This window comes from Corythoichthys intestinalis, chromosome 3, assembly GCF_030265065.1.
Source record: "Corythoichthys intestinalis isolate RoL2023-P3 chromosome 3, ASM3026506v1, whole genome shotgun sequence".
Lineage (NCBI taxonomy): Eukaryota > Metazoa > Chordata > Actinopteri > Syngnathiformes > Syngnathidae > Corythoichthys > Corythoichthys intestinalis.
The window spans coordinates 66,127,024-66,144,313 of record NC_080397.1 but is presented as its reverse complement, the minus strand read 5'-3'; the positions used below and the strand labels follow the sequence as shown (position 1 = coordinate 66,144,313).

The 17,290-nt window shown below is 38.2% G+C and overlaps 1 protein-coding gene across 2 annotated transcripts in view; it reads right to left on the bottom strand.

The window, feature by feature from the left end:
• The window catches only part of LOC130913214 (pleckstrin homology domain-containing family A member 2-like), a 64,078-nt gene that overhangs the window by 13,779 nt on the left and 33,009 nt on the right, over positions 1-17,290 (bottom strand). For both annotated transcript variants that reach the window (XM_057831643.1, XM_057831644.1), the window contains 5 exons: positions 10,921-11,052; positions 9,182-9,241; positions 9,033-9,101; positions 8,885-8,955; positions 8,528-8,591 (listed from right to left, as the gene is read on the bottom strand). In XM_057831643.1, the coding sequence (XP_057687626.1) occupies positions 8,528-8,591; positions 8,885-8,955; positions 9,033-9,101; positions 9,182-9,241; positions 10,921-11,052 (396 nt within the window). The remainder of the gene's footprint in view (positions 1-8,527; positions 8,592-8,884; positions 8,956-9,032; positions 9,102-9,181; positions 9,242-10,920; positions 11,053-17,290) is intronic.

Below are 17,290 nucleotides of genomic sequence, written 5' to 3'. Positions count from 1 at the left end.
TTAAAGTTGTTAAAATTGCTCCCGTTATTCCATAATTTCCCTTTTGTCTACTTTCGACATGTGAAAGTTTTAAAACTATTTTAAAGATAGATTCAAGTCAATATTTTACCGATTTAGGAGTATTTTAGATAAAAAGTTAATTAGGTTCGCTTGGAAGGTTCGCTACAACAGCCTTGCAGGGAAGTGTACTGCTTTAAGATGGTGGTCATTTACTAATGCCCGTATCTAGCTTTTTGTAGATGTGCTGCTAACGCTACCGAAACTATATTGCATCTAGTCCTATATAAATGATATCTACCGTAACATTATGTGGATGTACTTTGTAGCAGCTTTTCGGCAGCAGTCAGGTATGTTGTTGTGTTTTTTTTTATCTCGTGGCATGAGTTGAGCTAGAGCCGTGAGTTGAGCATTGGCATTACCCGAGGGGCCGGGTAATGAGGAGCATGATGTTTAGCTACTCTCGCTTCGTTCCTCATTGCGTCCTGAGGACCGCGCGGCGCGCTGAGTGTGTTGTACTTCCGCTTTACTTCGCATATTTCAATAATCGGAATTTGGATGTCTGTGAATCGTTCTCGAATCTTTCACGGCCGAATCGCGAATAATCTAAGAATCGGAAATTTTGCGAACCTCTAATAACTAGTGTTATCCCCTTTGGCTCAGTGAGACGCTTTTTGTAGTAATCTACCAGTCTTTGACATCGGTCTGAACAAAGTTTGCCCCCACTCCTCAACGCAGCATCCCAATAGGATTAAGATCTGGGCTTTGACTCAGCCATTCCAGGACTCTCCAATTCTTCCTTCTCAGCTAGTCCTTGGTGGATTTACTGGTATGTCTTGGGTCATTGTCATGTTGCAGGTTCCAGTTTCGCTTCAGCTTTATGTTTTTTTTCACAGATGATCTCACATGTTCCTCAAGCACGCTCTGATACACGATAAAATTCATGGTGAATTCTTTGATGGTGAGCTGGCCAGGTCCTGCTGCAGCAAAGCATCCCCAAACCGTGACACTTCCACCTCCTCGCTTCACAGTTGGTATGAGGTTCTTTTCCTGGACTGCTGTGTTGGGTTTACGCTAGGGCTGCAGCTATCAAATATTTTAGTAATCGAGTAATCGACTGAAAATTCTATCGATTAATCAAGCAATCGGATAAAACTAATATATTTTTAGGTGAAGCGCAATTATAAATATACATGAGAAAACAAGACATTTCATCTAATCTTGAACCATTTTCAGTCAATCAATGTCTTTATTTTCGATGTATATTGTTGAAAACAGCCAACAATTGCATCTCAGGTGTAACTAGAATAAAAAAAGACTAATTCACTGCTTTCACTCAAAAAACCTTTAGATCTTATTAAAAAAAAAAAAAAAATATATATATATATATATATATATATATATATACAGTATATACTGGACTGTCTCAGGAAATTAGAATACACAATATTCTAATGTTTTGAGACAGTCCTGTATAGCCATTAATATCTAAACCCCTGGCAACAAAAGTGAGTACACCCCTTGGAAAAAACATACATCCCTAAATGTCCAAATTGTCCAGGACTTCTTTTAGCATCTTGCGGTCTGCTCTCGGGGTCAACTTGCTTGGACGACCAGACCTGGGCATGTTGGCAGTTGTTTTGAATGTCCTCCACTTGTAGACTATTTTCCAGACAATGGAATGGCTGATTTTATATTCTTATGAAGATGTTTTGAAATCCCTTACCAGACTCATAAGCGTCTACAAACTTCTTTCTGAAGGCCACAGACAGCTCCTTTGATCTTACCATGGTGTTTTTTCTCACTTCAAGAGTCAGGGGCATACCAAACTAAATGTGAGGTTTAAATAAAGCAAGCCTTCTTCAAAACACTGAGTAATGATGTTCTAATCATGTGCACCTGATGTGATACCCCTGTGTGTGATTTTAGCCATTTTAAGTGGGATTGAATGTGGGGGTGTCCTTATTTATTCTTCAACAGAAATTGCATTTGATTGATTGATTGAAAATTACATTTTGCAGAAAGTTATAAAAAACAGTTTTTCGGTTTTAATTGTTTAGTTCTAGGGATGGGAATTGAAATCCGATTCCAATTCCGAACAGGTTCCTAGTGTTTCGAGGCCTTGACATCACAATGAAAAAGCCTTAACGATCCCCTTAACAATTCCTAAAGACGCGTATTGCGTCGTGACATGTCTTGTTGTCTAGACGCATCAAAACTAGCATGGCGCCAAGAACCACTCGCTCCAAAGTTTGGCTACACGTCACCAGGAAAGAGGGTGAAAATGAAAGGCTACGATGGTTTAGCACGAGCATTGCAGCCGTAAACATAACAATGACAGCACGTAGGTTCAGACGCTCGAAAGTGTGTCTTCACTTCCCGAGGAAAAAATTACAACAAAGCGACTTGCAGTCACTGCAAGGTGGAGATCGGGAGGGAATACAACTGCATTGTCCTCACCGAGATGGCAAGGCTCAGTCCTGGCTATATAGCTAGCTGAACTCCCAAATGACGATGCATTAGACGTTTGTATAATTTGCTGACTTTATTCAATCATCACTTGAAGAGTGAAACTAAAAATAGAAATTAAACAAATCAATTTCGTCCCCAATAACAAACAGGTTCGCATCAACGTAAATCAGCGAAGATTTGCTGCTAATACTACAATAACAAACAGTTACAGTGCCTTGCAAAAGTATTCGGCCCCCTTGAATCTTGCAACCTTTTGCCACATTTCAGGCTTCAAACATAAAGATATGAAATTTAATTTTTTTGTCAAGAATCAACAACAAGTGGGACACAATCGTGAAGTGGAACAACATTTATTGGATACAGTGGTACCTCTACATACGATCACTTCGACACACGATCTTTTCGACATCCGACGTAAAATTTGAGCCGCCATTTGTTTCTACATCCGACGAGTTGCTTGAAATACGACGACATGACAGCACTGCAAACGAACGCACGGTGGATTTTCTTGTGTGAGAAATCAACACAGTTTTCAAAAAAAGTTGATACAGTTGGAGAAACAAGGAAAAAAGTGATGCTTACCTTTGAAATGAAGATGCAAGTTATAGAAAAATATGAGCTTGGGGTGCGCGTCCCTGAACTGGCTCAACAATACAGCTCCATGGTCCTCTTCCGACCACCGTTCGCCACTATTTATAAGTTAAGGTGACAATTATTATTGTGGTAACATTGCCAAGGAAATCGCCAGCTTCGTCACGTTTTTATCATTTATTTAAGAACTTATCCAACACAAAACGCCCATTGTCTTAAGCAGTTGACTGCTCAAGAAAACGAAAGTATTATCTCTACCTCACCGACCTATCTCACTGAGACGTCAGCTTCGCGGTGCGTTCAGGGACAGTAAAAAGTGTCCGCCATATTAGAATCTGATTCGTTACATTATTTACAGGAATAATTATTAATCATTCTTCTTATTATTAAATTCAGGCATGAAAATGGGTCAGGGGTTAAAAAGGTGAGAAAGGTGTGGAGGAAATATGTTCCGGCGTTCTGCCAAAATGTCCGCCGTCGGCAAAACGTCCTACATGTGGCGAATTTGACCATTTTAATTTTTCACATAAGGCTTAATATTCGAGTTAACGGGGGTTTAATTAGTTGAAGGAGTTGATTTCAACCACCATTGACTCGCGCTAGCTTAGCCACTCCGGAGCCCCGAAACTAACAAATAACTGTCAAACTGCACAGAATTTGTTCAAATCATTTCCAACGACTAATTAAACCCCGGCTAACTCAAAGATTAAGCCTAATGTAAAAAATTCTGAACTTCCCCTTTAAAATAAAGACCATTGAATATGGCCCTTAAAATGTTGTCTATAAAAGTTTTAGAGCAATAAAACAAACAACACAAATGAATAAAATGAACAGGAATCCTTCAAAGTATTTCATAATGGGTCCAAATTATTTTTCGAACAGATCATGTGACTATAGAACCTTAGAGACAGCCGTTTGCATTGCTTAGCCAAAACTACAGCTGAGGAGGCAAGACGGATATTTAGAATTTCTTTAAACCTAAGCTTTCAAAACCCTCAACAACAACTGAGCTTGAACCGAGGATTGAGCACGAGCAGTATCAAAAAGTCCTGGCTGTCGTGTTACCTGTTGTGCTGTAATTCCAAGTGGTGCTTGAATTGGATGCTTATAGCGGTGGACAGTCTTTTTGAGCCAGCGCAAAGTTTGCAGCGCACGGAGATATTTTTGTTATCTTTACTGGACAAAAATGTGAAGTAATGGCTGTGTTTCCAGTGTGCAAATGCAGCCGTTTGTAGTATATCTCCTGCCTATTTCATTGCATCCTGGCGAGGTAGCAAGGCTATGTTGTTTTGGCCGCAAACTCCCAGCGCCCACGCATCATGGTAATACACGTGACCCTTTTTGTTCTATCCCCAATTAAAAAATGTGACATGTGATGTCACTCCCATGACTACAGTATTCTTCATTCTACATACATTATGGGGCAATAACAAAATAGTAACGCACAGGCATCAAGGAAAGTAATTTTACTCAGATTACTGATTTTAAAAAATGAAAGCGTTAGATTGTTCTTTACTGAAAGAAAGTAATCAGATTAGTTACGCATTACGATACCGCGTTATTGACAACACTGCTTTTATATTACCGTTAAATACACAAGCTTGACGCTATCTTAATGGGAGCTATTTTTTCACCGGACGCTCCGGCAGTGTTCAACGCAAGCTGCAACGAACGGCAGTAACTTTGTCATACCACAAAATATGAAAACGAAAACCATTACTCACTAAATTCAATATGCTGGCAAATGCATTCATCTAAAAACAATTGGGAGTGATACTTTACCCCCTCCAGCGAATGTGAATTTGTGCTTAGTACAAGATCATCTGTCGCAATTAGCGATCTTTGACGCTCTTTTTTTTTTTTTTTTTCTCTCTTTTTTTTTTCCTCCCCGCATACAAACTTGATTCTCTCTCAGCGGCTGTGATTAACCTCAATGAAGTTGCTGTCCTAGCTAAGCCTTGCCTATCATTCGTCTTTGTAAGTTTTTAGTAACTTTGTGTATTGAATTTGAAAGGAAAATGTGTGTTTTGTTTTTGACGAACTTTTTCATGAAGCTAAACTGTTGAAGCTACTCACATGTGGAAAAATACGAGTGTACAACGTTTTAAATGTATTCATTTGGTATATTTCAGTTACCACGATTTGAGTGATCAATAAATTGAAGAATTTACGCCTTGCGTTTGGAGTGCTTGTTTTTGGGTTTGCTGGAATAGCGTCACTGACACACGCAGCATCACACAGGGGAAGGGGTAAGCGCTGCCGCGCCAAGCTAATTCTGGCTGCATTTTCGACACATGAAAAATAACGAATACGTATGACGGAAAATTTTAGTGGTTTAGTAACCGCGACGTTTTCATAGCATGGTAATCCGTGAAGGTAACTGGCACATGCCTACAAACGACCCCCCCCCCCCCCCCCCAAAAATGTTTCTCCTCGGATCTACACGATTCACGTAGGTCATCCTTTTTGACTTCAAAACGGCGAATTTCGCCGAAAGGTGAGAGATTTTCATGCCTGTAAATTATTCTGAATTATTTATTTATAACTTATTTGTTTTTCTATGTTTAATTGCCATTTGTAACAGTGCCAGCAATATTTATTAAGAATTTAGTGTATGTTTTTAGGCTTTGGAACGAATTAATGGAATTATAATGTATTCCTATGGGAAAATCCTGCTCGACATACGACCATTTCGACTTACAAACAAGGTCCTGGAACGAATTAAATTCGTATGTAGAGGTATCACTGTAATTTAAACTTTTTTAACAAATAAAAAACTGAAAAGTGGGGCGTGCAATATTATTCGGCCCCTTTACTTTCAGTGCAGCAAACTCACTCCAGAAGTTAAGTGAGGATCTCTGAATGATCCAATGTTGTCCTAAATGACAGATGATGATAAATAGAATCCACCTGTGTGTAATCAAGTCTCCGTATAAATGCACCTGCTCTGTGATAGTCTCAGGGTTCTGTTTAAAGTGCAGAGAGCATTATGAAAACCAAGGAACACACCAGGCAAGTCCGAGATACTGTTGTGGAGAAGTTTAAAGCCGGATTTGGATACAAAAAGATTTCCCAAGCTTTAAACATCTCAAGGAGCACTGTGCAAGCCATCATATTGAAATGGAAGGAGCATCAGACCACTGCAAATCTACCACGACCCGGCCGTCCTTCCAAACTTTCTTCTCAAACAAGGAGAAAACTGATCAGAGATGCAGCCAAGAGGCCCATGATCACTCTGGATGAACTGCAGAGATCTACAGCTGAGGTGGGAGAGTCTGTCCATAGGACAACAATCAGTCGTACACTGCACAAATCTGGCCTTTATGGAAGAGTGGCAAGAAGAAAGCCATTTCTCAAAGATATCCATAAAAAGTCTCGTTTAAAGCTTGCCACAAGCCACCTGGGAGACACACCAAACATGTGGAAGAATGTGCTCTGGTCAGATGAAACCAAAATTGAACTTTTTGGCCACAATGCAAAACGATATGTTTGGCGTAAAAGCAACACAGCTCATCACCCTGAACACACCATCCTCAGTGTCAAACGTGGTGGCGGCATCATGGTTTGGGCCTGCTTTTATTCAGCAGGGACAGGGATGATGGTTAAAATTGACGGGAAGATGGATGCAGCCAAATACAGGAACATTCTGGAAGAAAACCTGTTGGTATCTGCACAAGACCTGAGACTGGGACGGAGATTTATCTTCCAACAGGACAATGATCCAAAACATAAAGCCAAATCTACAATGGAATGGTTCAAAAATAAACGTATCCAGGTGTTAGAATGGCCAAGTCAAAGTCCAGACCTGAATCCAATCGAGAATCTGTGGAAAGAGATGAAGACTGCTGTTCACAAACACTCTCCATCCAACCTCACTGAGCTCAAGCTGTTTTGCAAGGAAGAATGGGCAAGAATGTCAGTCTGTCGATGTGCAAAACTGATAGAAACATACCCCAAGCGACTTGCAGCTGTAATTGGAGCAAAAGGTGGCGCTACAAAGTATTAACGCAAGGGGGCTGAATAATATTGCACGCCCCACTTTTCAGTTTTTTATTTGTTAAAAAAGTTTAAATTATCCAATAAATTTTGTTCCACTTCACGATTGTGTCCCACTTGTCGTTGATTCTTGACAAAAAATTAAAATTTTATATCTTTATGTTTGAAGCCTGAAATGTGGCGAAAGGTTGCAAGGTTCAAGGAGGCCGAATACTTTTGCAAGGCACTGTAGCAAGCGTTCGCTAGCATTAGCAGATTGTTCAAACCACTGCACAACTGGATTTAAGTGTCCGATCGCGAGTGGAAACACACAACAACAACACAAAAGATGATACATACAGGCGTTGCCTCTAGATAGTTTACAAACATTAACAAAGAAAGTAGGCTAGTAGCAGTGTTTCCCTCTCTCACTAACTCGCTCAATCGCTTGGATGCTTTGTAGCCGCACTTCTTCTTCGCGTGTACTAAGCGCACTCTTCTTCACGTGAGCGTGTTCTTCTTTGCGTGAGGAAGCGCAAGGGCGCCCCCACATGAGCGTGGAAGCGCCTTAAAAACTAAAAGGCATGCATTTCAATATAATGGTAAATAATACACTCTAACTGTTAAAGTGTAATGTTCCCAAACTACGGCCCGCGGGCCGGACACGGCCCACCTCCACATTTGGTCTGGCCCCCTGAACATTTTTTTTTTTTGCCCCAATAGTGTTATTTATTTCCTAGCTTTTTTCTGTGAAGAACCCAGAGAGGGTTATTTGGTTATTATCTATTTAATTAATAGTGTTATTATATTATATTATATTATTTGTATTTGATTGTGGCTTTCTAAAAAAAAAAAAACAATAATTTTTTACATTTAGGCACTCCTGCAAATCGTCACACCTTTTCTGTTACAAACTGACCCTGGCCCCTCATCAGAGAAGGTAAAAGTTATGTGGCCCTCACAGGAAACAGTTTGAGGACCCCTGTTTAACACATATTGCCAAAGGCAGAACAATGACCTATATGCCAATATATACCAATATATTTTTTATTTCTATTAGAAAAATGTTTCAGTAAAATGTTACACATTCTTGTATATTTGCCACTTATTGCCACAGTTAACTATGATGCTTTGGGCCTCTTTTGACCTCCTTGTTAGTTTGTAAGGTTGTGACTTCTGATTAAACAAATTCGATGCTAATCAAAACGTTAGTCCTTCTTTTCCCCCAAATTAGAATCGATAAAGAATCGATAAAGAATCGAATCATTAAGCAATATCGATAATGGAATCGGAATCGTAAAAATCGTTTCAATTCCCATCCCTATTTAGTTCTATTACTTGAATCTATCAAGATTGTTAAAATTGATATTAAATATCCATATGACGAAATATGTTAGAAAACACACAAGCTTCCATAGGGTTCACATGACTTTATATTGCACTCCCATTGAGTAAAGTCTGTGTATGGAACTATACGAGACCGGAGGCTTACTTGTATGTAGAATGTTCGGGATCCGGTGATGATCTCAAACAGATTGTCTCTCTGCAGGAGCTCTCTTATGGAAAGAAATTATTACTCAGTATTAGAAGCTGTTTCATATGACTCCTATTATTTGTATTTTTGTTTTAAGGGTGGTATTTGTGAAGTTTAATCTTAAGAAGTTCACCAAATGAACATTTAAAAACCATGACAAAACACTGTTATACTGTGTTTATAGTATCAGCTCTTGAAAAGTTGACAGAGAACATTATCTAGCTGAGCACACACTGCATGTGTTTATAATCAATTACAAGGGAATGAGAGAGGTGGTGAGAGAGCATGTTGGACTCTGCGGTCTCATTGACTCACCCCGACTTGACGAGGCATTCATGAACTTTCTGAATGTCCCTGAGGGGAATGGCTCGCAGAGGCTCTTTGTCCTGATACAGACATTCACAAGAGAGGTAAGCAGACAAAGCAAAACCACGATAAAGATCTGCGAGGGATGTCAACTCACCATCTCAGACTTGTAGTAACTGACTGCATTGTTATCGAGGGTAAAAAAGCGTCTCTTCCAGCTTTTTCTCTGAAACAACCACCACATGACATTTCCATTCCTTATGCAACTCCACCATTACAACCGTTTAAATGGGCATGAGTACTCACAACGTTGCCTTGTTTTACACAGTAGCCGAACCGCAGCACACCAGGCTTGTTGCCCTCATTCTGTAACATTATGATCTCTTTATTTTACCAGTCAAGAGTAAACAAATCATCATACGCATACGTTTTATACAGTAGTATGAAAAAGTATCGGAACCTTTTCGGAATTTCTCACATTTCTGCATAAAATCCCCATCAAATGTAATCTGATCTTTGTCAAAATCACACCGATGTAAAAACAGTGTTTGCTTTAACTTAAACCACCCAAACATTTATAGGTTTTCATATTTTAATGAGAATAGCATGCAACCAGTGACAGAAGGGTGAAAAATAAGTAAGTGAACCCTCTGGTTAAAGAGACCTAAAGAGCAATTGAAACCAATTTTTGCCAAACAATTTAAGTCAGGTGTTGGCCCAATCACTGATGAGTGGTTTAAAGCTGCTCTGCCCACTATAAAACACACACCTGGTAAGAATTGTCTTGATGAGAAGCATTGTCTGATGTGCATCATGGCTCATGTGAAAGAGCTGTCTGAAGACCTGCGATCAAATATTGTTATTTCTATTAAGCTGAGAAAAGATACAAAACCATCCCTAAAAGTCTGGATGTAGATCAGTCGACAATCAGAGAAGTTGTCTATAAATGGAGAGCGTTTAGCACTGTTGCTTCCCTCCCAAGGAGTGGCCGTCCACCAAAGATGCGCCAAGAGTTCAGCGCAGAATACTCAGAGAGGTAAAAAAGAACCCTAGTGTTTGCTAAAGACTTACAGACATCGCAGGCACAGTCCAATATCTCTGTGCACACATCAACTATGTGTAAAACTATGGCCAAGAATGATGTTCATGGGAGGAAGCAATTGATGTATAACAAAAACATTGTTGCTCGCTTAATGTTCCCAAAAAGGCACTTGGACACTCCACAGAAGTTTTGGCAAAATATTTTGTGGACTGATGAAACCAAAGTTGAATTGTTTGTGAGTAACACACAACATCATGTGTGGAGGAAAAATGGAACAGCTCACCAACATCAACACCTCATACCCAGCCTGAAGCATGGTAGAGGGAGCATCATGATTTGGGGCTGTTTTGCTACCTCAGGGCCTGGATAACTTGTAATCATTAATGGAAGAATGAATTCAAAGGTTTATCAGGATGTTTTGCAGGAAAACCTGAGGCTCTCTGTCACACAGTTGAAGCTAAAAAGAGGATGGATGCTGCAACAAGACAATGATCCAAAACACAGAAGTAAATCAACTTCAGAATGGTTTCAGAAGAACAAAATACACGTTCTGGAGTGCCGAAGTCAAAGTCCAGACTTGAACCCCATTGAGATGATGTGGCATGACCTAAACATGACAGCGATTCATGCCAGACATCCCAGGAATTTGACTGAACTACAACAGTTTTGTAGAGATGAATGGGCCAAGATTAGTCCTGATCAATATGCCAGACTGATCTGCAGCTACAGACAGCATCTGGTTGATCTTATTGCTGCCATAGTGGGGCCCAGAAAATATTAAATGTGATGGTTCACTTACTTATTTTTCCGCCATCTATCATTGTTTGCATACTATCCTCATTAAAATATGAAAACCTATAAATGTTTGGGGGCTTTTATTTAAAGCAGATCTGTGTGATTTTGACAAAGATCAGATCACATTTGATGGGGACTTTATGCTTTTTTTTAATTTTATGCAGATACTTTTCACATACAAGTTTTAGCTTTGGAGTTGTCACTTTACCAGAATGGGAGTGTGCACCACTACACCCCCGTGGATCTCAGTTTTGTATGCCTGCTGCTTCCCCCCTCCATAAATGTCACTGATAAATGCGGCCACATCAGATCTTGGAGGTGCAGGACCAGACTTGGGGACCTAAGCAGTAAACAATACAAAGTTGTTCAAACTAGGGATGTCCCGATCCGATCACGTGTTCAGAAATCTGGCCGATCGGTTTTTCAAAGGAGAAGAAGAGGAATGTTCTTCAATAGATTGTTACATAGGCAGAGTCGCATTCACAGTAGCAAAACTCAAGCATCAAAATACACTTTATTATTTATTACTAGTGCTACAGTAAGGTTGTACTTACGCTATTCAAACACTTGTTTCCACATTAAGATTATCTAGAAATTAGACACACGATGCACATTATCTGGTCTTTCACAATTAGATCACGGACTGTACATTTATTTTTGAATTCATTCTTTGCCTTTGATGGCCAGTGGTTTATATTAATAGTTACCTTATGTTTTTTTTTTTTTTTTTTTTTTTTACAATTGTATGAATGTTAAGAATGTTGCGTAAAAAAATGTCTCAAATGTTAATAAGGCTTTCATGATGTTGGTTGACTTTATAATTACGTAATTCTCCTCACAAATTTCCCTTCAGACGTCTTAAATTAAATGACTGCTCGGGTAACTTCATTTCACTACATGAAAGGAGAAATGCACTCTAAGCTAACTCGAAGTCCAGCTGTCCAGTATGGAGACATTGACAGAAATAAAATAAATTTAAACCATCTGGTGCGTACCAGAAACAATCTAGTAAACAGTAGTTATATATAGCATTTAAAGGGATCCTCGATCTTAAAGACATGTAATTCTTAAAAGATAAATGTTAGTATGAGTTATAATAATTTGATATTAAAACTAGTGTTGCACCGATACTATTTTTTGGCCCCGATACCGATACCGGGCTGTGCAGTATCGGCCGATACCTGGCTGTGCAGTATCGGCCGATACCCATACCGATACCACCCCGTTTTATATATATACATATATATACATACATACATACATACATACATACACACATACATACATACACATATATATACATACATACATACATACACACATATATATATATATATGTATATATATATATATATATTAGAGGTGTGCATCGGTACTGCCCTCACGATTCGATTCGATTACGATTCGGAGGGCCACGATTCGATTCGATTACGATTCGGAGGGCCACGATTCGATTCGGTTCGATTCAGCAATGCATCGCGATGCCTTAAAGCCTGGGATGCATTAAAATTCTAAAGCAAAGCATATTTTTCATGAATCATGGAGCAACACAAGCGGTCAGACATTAAACAACTTTTTATTGGCTCTTGTGTCACTCCTGGTTGAAGTCAAATGAAAATACTTTTAGATATACTGGACTGTCTCAGGAAATTAGAATACACAATATTCTAATTTTTTGAGACAGTCCTGTGTATATATACAGGACTGTCTCAGGAAATTAGAATACACAATATTCTAATTTCCTGAGACCGTTATGAAATTACGATTCGATTCGATTCAGAGGGTCACGATTCGATTCGGTTCGATTCAGCAATGCATCGCGATGCCTTAACGCCTGGGATGCATTAAAATTCTAAAGCAAAGCATATTTTTCATGAATCATGGAGCAACACAAGCGGTCAGACATTAAACAACTTTTTATTGGCTCTTGTGTCAAATGAAAATACTTTTAGATATACCAGTATATATATAAAAAAAAAAAAAAACTGATCACAGCATTTAATTGGTGCTTTGAATGAGACCAGGGCTTTCTCTTTTTTTTTTTTTACACACAGTAGCAGCCTTTCACACAGTGCAACATCTGAACTCCTGTGCAAAATCAGTAATAACAGTCACTGTATTTTAGTCACAACAACCCATCGATAAAAATATTCAAGTAAGTATTAAAGAAAGCGACAAAGAAGATATTGTAGTGCTGCAGCATCTTTATCGCAATGTCAATCCAGGGATCAGTTCAGTTGCAAACAAAACATCCAACTAAATTGCAATGTAGAACTAAAGTAAAATGTAGGCCTAGCCCACTATATATGTGCAATCAACTTAGAAATGCAATCAGTAAATACCACATAACAATAAAAAATAATGAATTAAAATGAAGTGCAGCAGCAGTTTAGCAGCCATAACGATCTGTTTCAACATGAGGAAATATCATTTTTTTGCAATTGAGAGAGCAGAGAGATAGTAGAGGTTAGATGGGGCCTAAAAAATCCAGCCCGACCCGACACGGCCCGCTGGTATTGAAGCCCGAGCCGGCTTGGAGTGACGCGAAAAAAAAAAAACGCAGCAGCAGCAATTTATTTTCATTTCTTCGAGATGGCAGAAAAAAACGCATGTTTCTTAATGTTTAAATAGTCTACACATTTTTGTGATCATAATAGAAGCATTTGCACAACGAAATAACGCTGGGAAAGTTTAATATTAAAAAAAAAAAAAAAAACATGCGATTTTGCAGACACACAGAGAAGATTCAAAAGGATCACATTTCGTTTGCCTTTGTGTGCATATAAAAGTGTCTTTCGTAACAAATTCTCAGTTGGCAGAAAAAAAAACGCAAGTTTTCTTAATGTTTAAGTAGTCTACATATTTTTGTGATTATTATAAAATCTTTTACACAACGAGATAACGCTGGGAAAGTTTAATATATTAAAAAAACGAGTTTGCAGACACACAGAGGAGAGGATTCAAAAGGATCACATTTGTGTTGCCTTTGTGTGCATAAAAAAAAGTGTCTTTCGTTACGAATTCTCAGTTGGCAGAAAAAAAAACGCAAGTTTTCTTAATGTTTAAATAGTCTACATATTTTTGTGATCATTATAAAATCATTTTCACAACGAAATAACGCTGGGAAAGTTTAATATATATATATATATAAAAAAACGAGTTTGCAGACACAGAGGAGAGCATTCAAAAGGATCACATTTGTGTTGCCTTTGTGTGCATAAATAAAAGTGTCTTTCGTAACGAATCGCAAGTGCCACAGCGAAGGAGAAGAAGAAAAAGCGGGCGGCGCCACTGCTTCATGTGAGTGCACAAGCAAATGCACAATACAGAGAGCCTGCTCTCGGTTTTATCCCATTTTTATTTTATTTTATTTTTTTATAATTTATCAGTCCGGCGCGGGGTGGCCCGACCCGACCCGAACGTGAATGCTTAACATTTTGGGCCCGAACTCGGGCACAAGATCTAACCTCTAAGAGATAGGACATAACATAACAATGGCTGAAGCGGAGAAAGAGGGAGCAAGAAAGATTCTTGACGCACCTAAGACATTGAAAGCTGACATCTGGAGACATTTTGGCTTCTAGGAGGTTGGTGGGAAACTTGACCAGAGTTATGCAGTGTGTAAAAAATGAAACATGACAATAATAATACAAATGGGGAAACCAAATCCATTGCATCACCGGAATTGCGCAGGGAAGATTTTTGAACGAACTTATATATTTTAAAATGCGCTGAATCGATTCGGCTTGGTGCCCGCATCAAATCGAATCGTCCATGCCCCGCATCGGGATGCATCGCCGCATCGATTATTGTTGACACCACTAGCTGCAGCTATCGAATATTTTAGTATTCGAGTATTCGACTGAAAATTCTATCGAATAATCGAGTAATCGGATAAAACATTTTTTTTTTAGGTAAGGAGCAATTATAAATATACATAAGAAAACAAGACATTTCATTTAATATTGAACCATTTTCAGTCGATCAATGTCTTTATTTTCGATGTACATTGTTGAAAACAGCCAACAATTGCATCTCAGAAGTGACTAGAAGAAAACAAAAATCAAACATTTTAACTGTTTTCACTCAAAAACTTCTAGATCTTATAAAAAAAAATCTTATTTCTTACCTAAAAATTTCATTACGCTTGATAACACACTAGGGCTGCAGCTATCGATTATTTTGGTGTAGTAGTTGATTAATCAATGAACTAGTTAGTTCGACTAATCGAGTAATCGGATAAACATGAAAAAATTTAAATACCTGAACTGGGCCTCAAACGGTATTAAAAAAAAATGAATAAATAAGGATCTATATGTGTACAACAAAAGAACAATTGGCTAACTTACAAAGCAAACTTCCAGTGGCTTAAACGCTATAAGATACATTTTTTTTTTTTTTTTTTAAATAATGCTCTTAACAAATGGCTCAGACACATATTCCCACAAAAATTGGCTAAATATACCTTTAACCCTTTAACACCTAAGCCTATTTTGGCCGAATTTGCATGCATTTGACGTTGTCTTTATATTTCAAAGAAAAAATTGTTCACAATGGCCAAGTTGGGTCCCTTTTTTAAGGACACCTTGAACTTCATGTCCAAACTGTTGTTTTCTTCACTGACCAATTATAATCCACATTTTGGACCCAAAAAGACAAAAAAATCCCAAAATATTTTTTCAAAATTTGTAATGTTGATGTCCCATTGACAACCAAACATGCTCGACCAAACGTTTTGAAACTTGATAATATTTATTCTACTTGTTAGGATAAACATTCAATAGAAAAAAATAATATTGAATAGTTTTATGTCTGACAATTCAACACAAACAGCCAGTATGGTCATAGGCGTTTTTGGCCTTTACACATACTATGGTCAAAACGGGTTATATACAGTGCAAAATAGTGAGAAAAAAAAAATATATATATATATCATCTAACACAAAAAGGGTTTGGAGGATATCTCTTTGTGAAGTTAGGTATTATACCCATCACCTTATCTAAAGTATTTACGTACATGCAACCAAGCTTCTCGAACACTCATCTTTATAAAAATTTTCTTGAAGAAAAATGTATATAACATTGAAAAAAAGTATTTAAAAAATATTGACAAGTAGTTCAGTTCAATTCAAATTTTTCTGGCATACGACCCAATAAAGTTTTTTATTTTGCGAACTCAATAAAGCTTCTGCATGAACAGGTCACGGAGCTGCGTCTCACACAACGTCACACAGCCTATGCCGTCCCGTTTGTGCGCTGCTGTCAGCCTGTCACTTCTATTCGTAGAAACGCCGACTCATCCCAGGAAAACAACGGCAAATACGCCTCATCTTCTTCCTTGGGTTAATTAAATAATGCATTAGCTTGCGCTAAATTTAGTTTTAGATTCATTCTGCACGTTTCAGAGTCGCTCGCTCAAACTGGCCGTTGTTTGCTTCAGCATGCCTCCTTTTCCTTTGTTGGCGCCTCGCTCGGAAATGTATTTAAATTTTTTTTTTCAACAAATGTCCACATTCGGTTCGTCCTTCATGACATCACAACGACTCTTGGGATATGTAGTCTTTTGTGCTTCTTTCGGTTTTGAAAAAGGACAAGAAATGATGGAAGTATGGAGATAGATACATGGTCCATGCAGCGTTTTAATGCATATTTATGAGTGCAAGAAAACTATAAAACTCAAATGACAATATCTCCCGTTTTTCTTGGTCGATTGACTTCAAATAAAAACTGGTGTGGACATCAACTTCCGTACTTTCAAATGAGACCAACCAGCGGCATGTGGGTGACGTAATTACAGCGTGAAGGAGCTTCAAAGACGACATGGGTAAACGCGTCGCTGCCGACACGTTCGGTGTTAAAGGGTTAAACTAAATTACGAATGTATTAAAAAACATTAGCTCAAACAAAAACCTAGCTTATGTTGATCTTAACAGGGAGCAGCTGGATTTGGCCATGTAAAATGAGGCAGACTAGAGGGCAGTGTATCCACCCAAATCAATAAAACTAAATCCAAACACTTTCAAAAACAAACCATTACAACACCACTTTAATTAAACGAATAATCGAAGCAGCAAAATTTAATTTGAATCTTTTTTTCCTCATCGAATACTCGAGTTAATCGATTAATCGTTGCAGCACTAGTTTAGATTGTTATTTCTTTGTTTGTTTCTCATGATTCCATATTTTTTTCCTCAGAATGGAGTGATACCATATTATATTATATATATTATATATTATATATTTCCCTGCACTTGCTCTATAAAATTAACATTTACTGACCACCACAATGTTTTTTATTCATTTCTTTTAGTGTTTCTGAATGCTAAAGAGTTGCACTTTTGAACTAATTCATTATTTTTTCAAGCTTTTTATCTGAGTTTGTTCTACATGATAAAATGTCTGAGTGAGTGCTCGTCCGAGACTGGTGATTCCATACTTTTTGCTAGGGATTGTAGTACACAGAAAGCCCAGCTAAACTCAAATGTTGTTAAGCATTTGTAGATGTGGAGAGCATTGGCAGCGCAATAGAAAAACAACAGTTGAAATGCCTTGTTAATGGCAGAGTTCTCAGAAAAGGG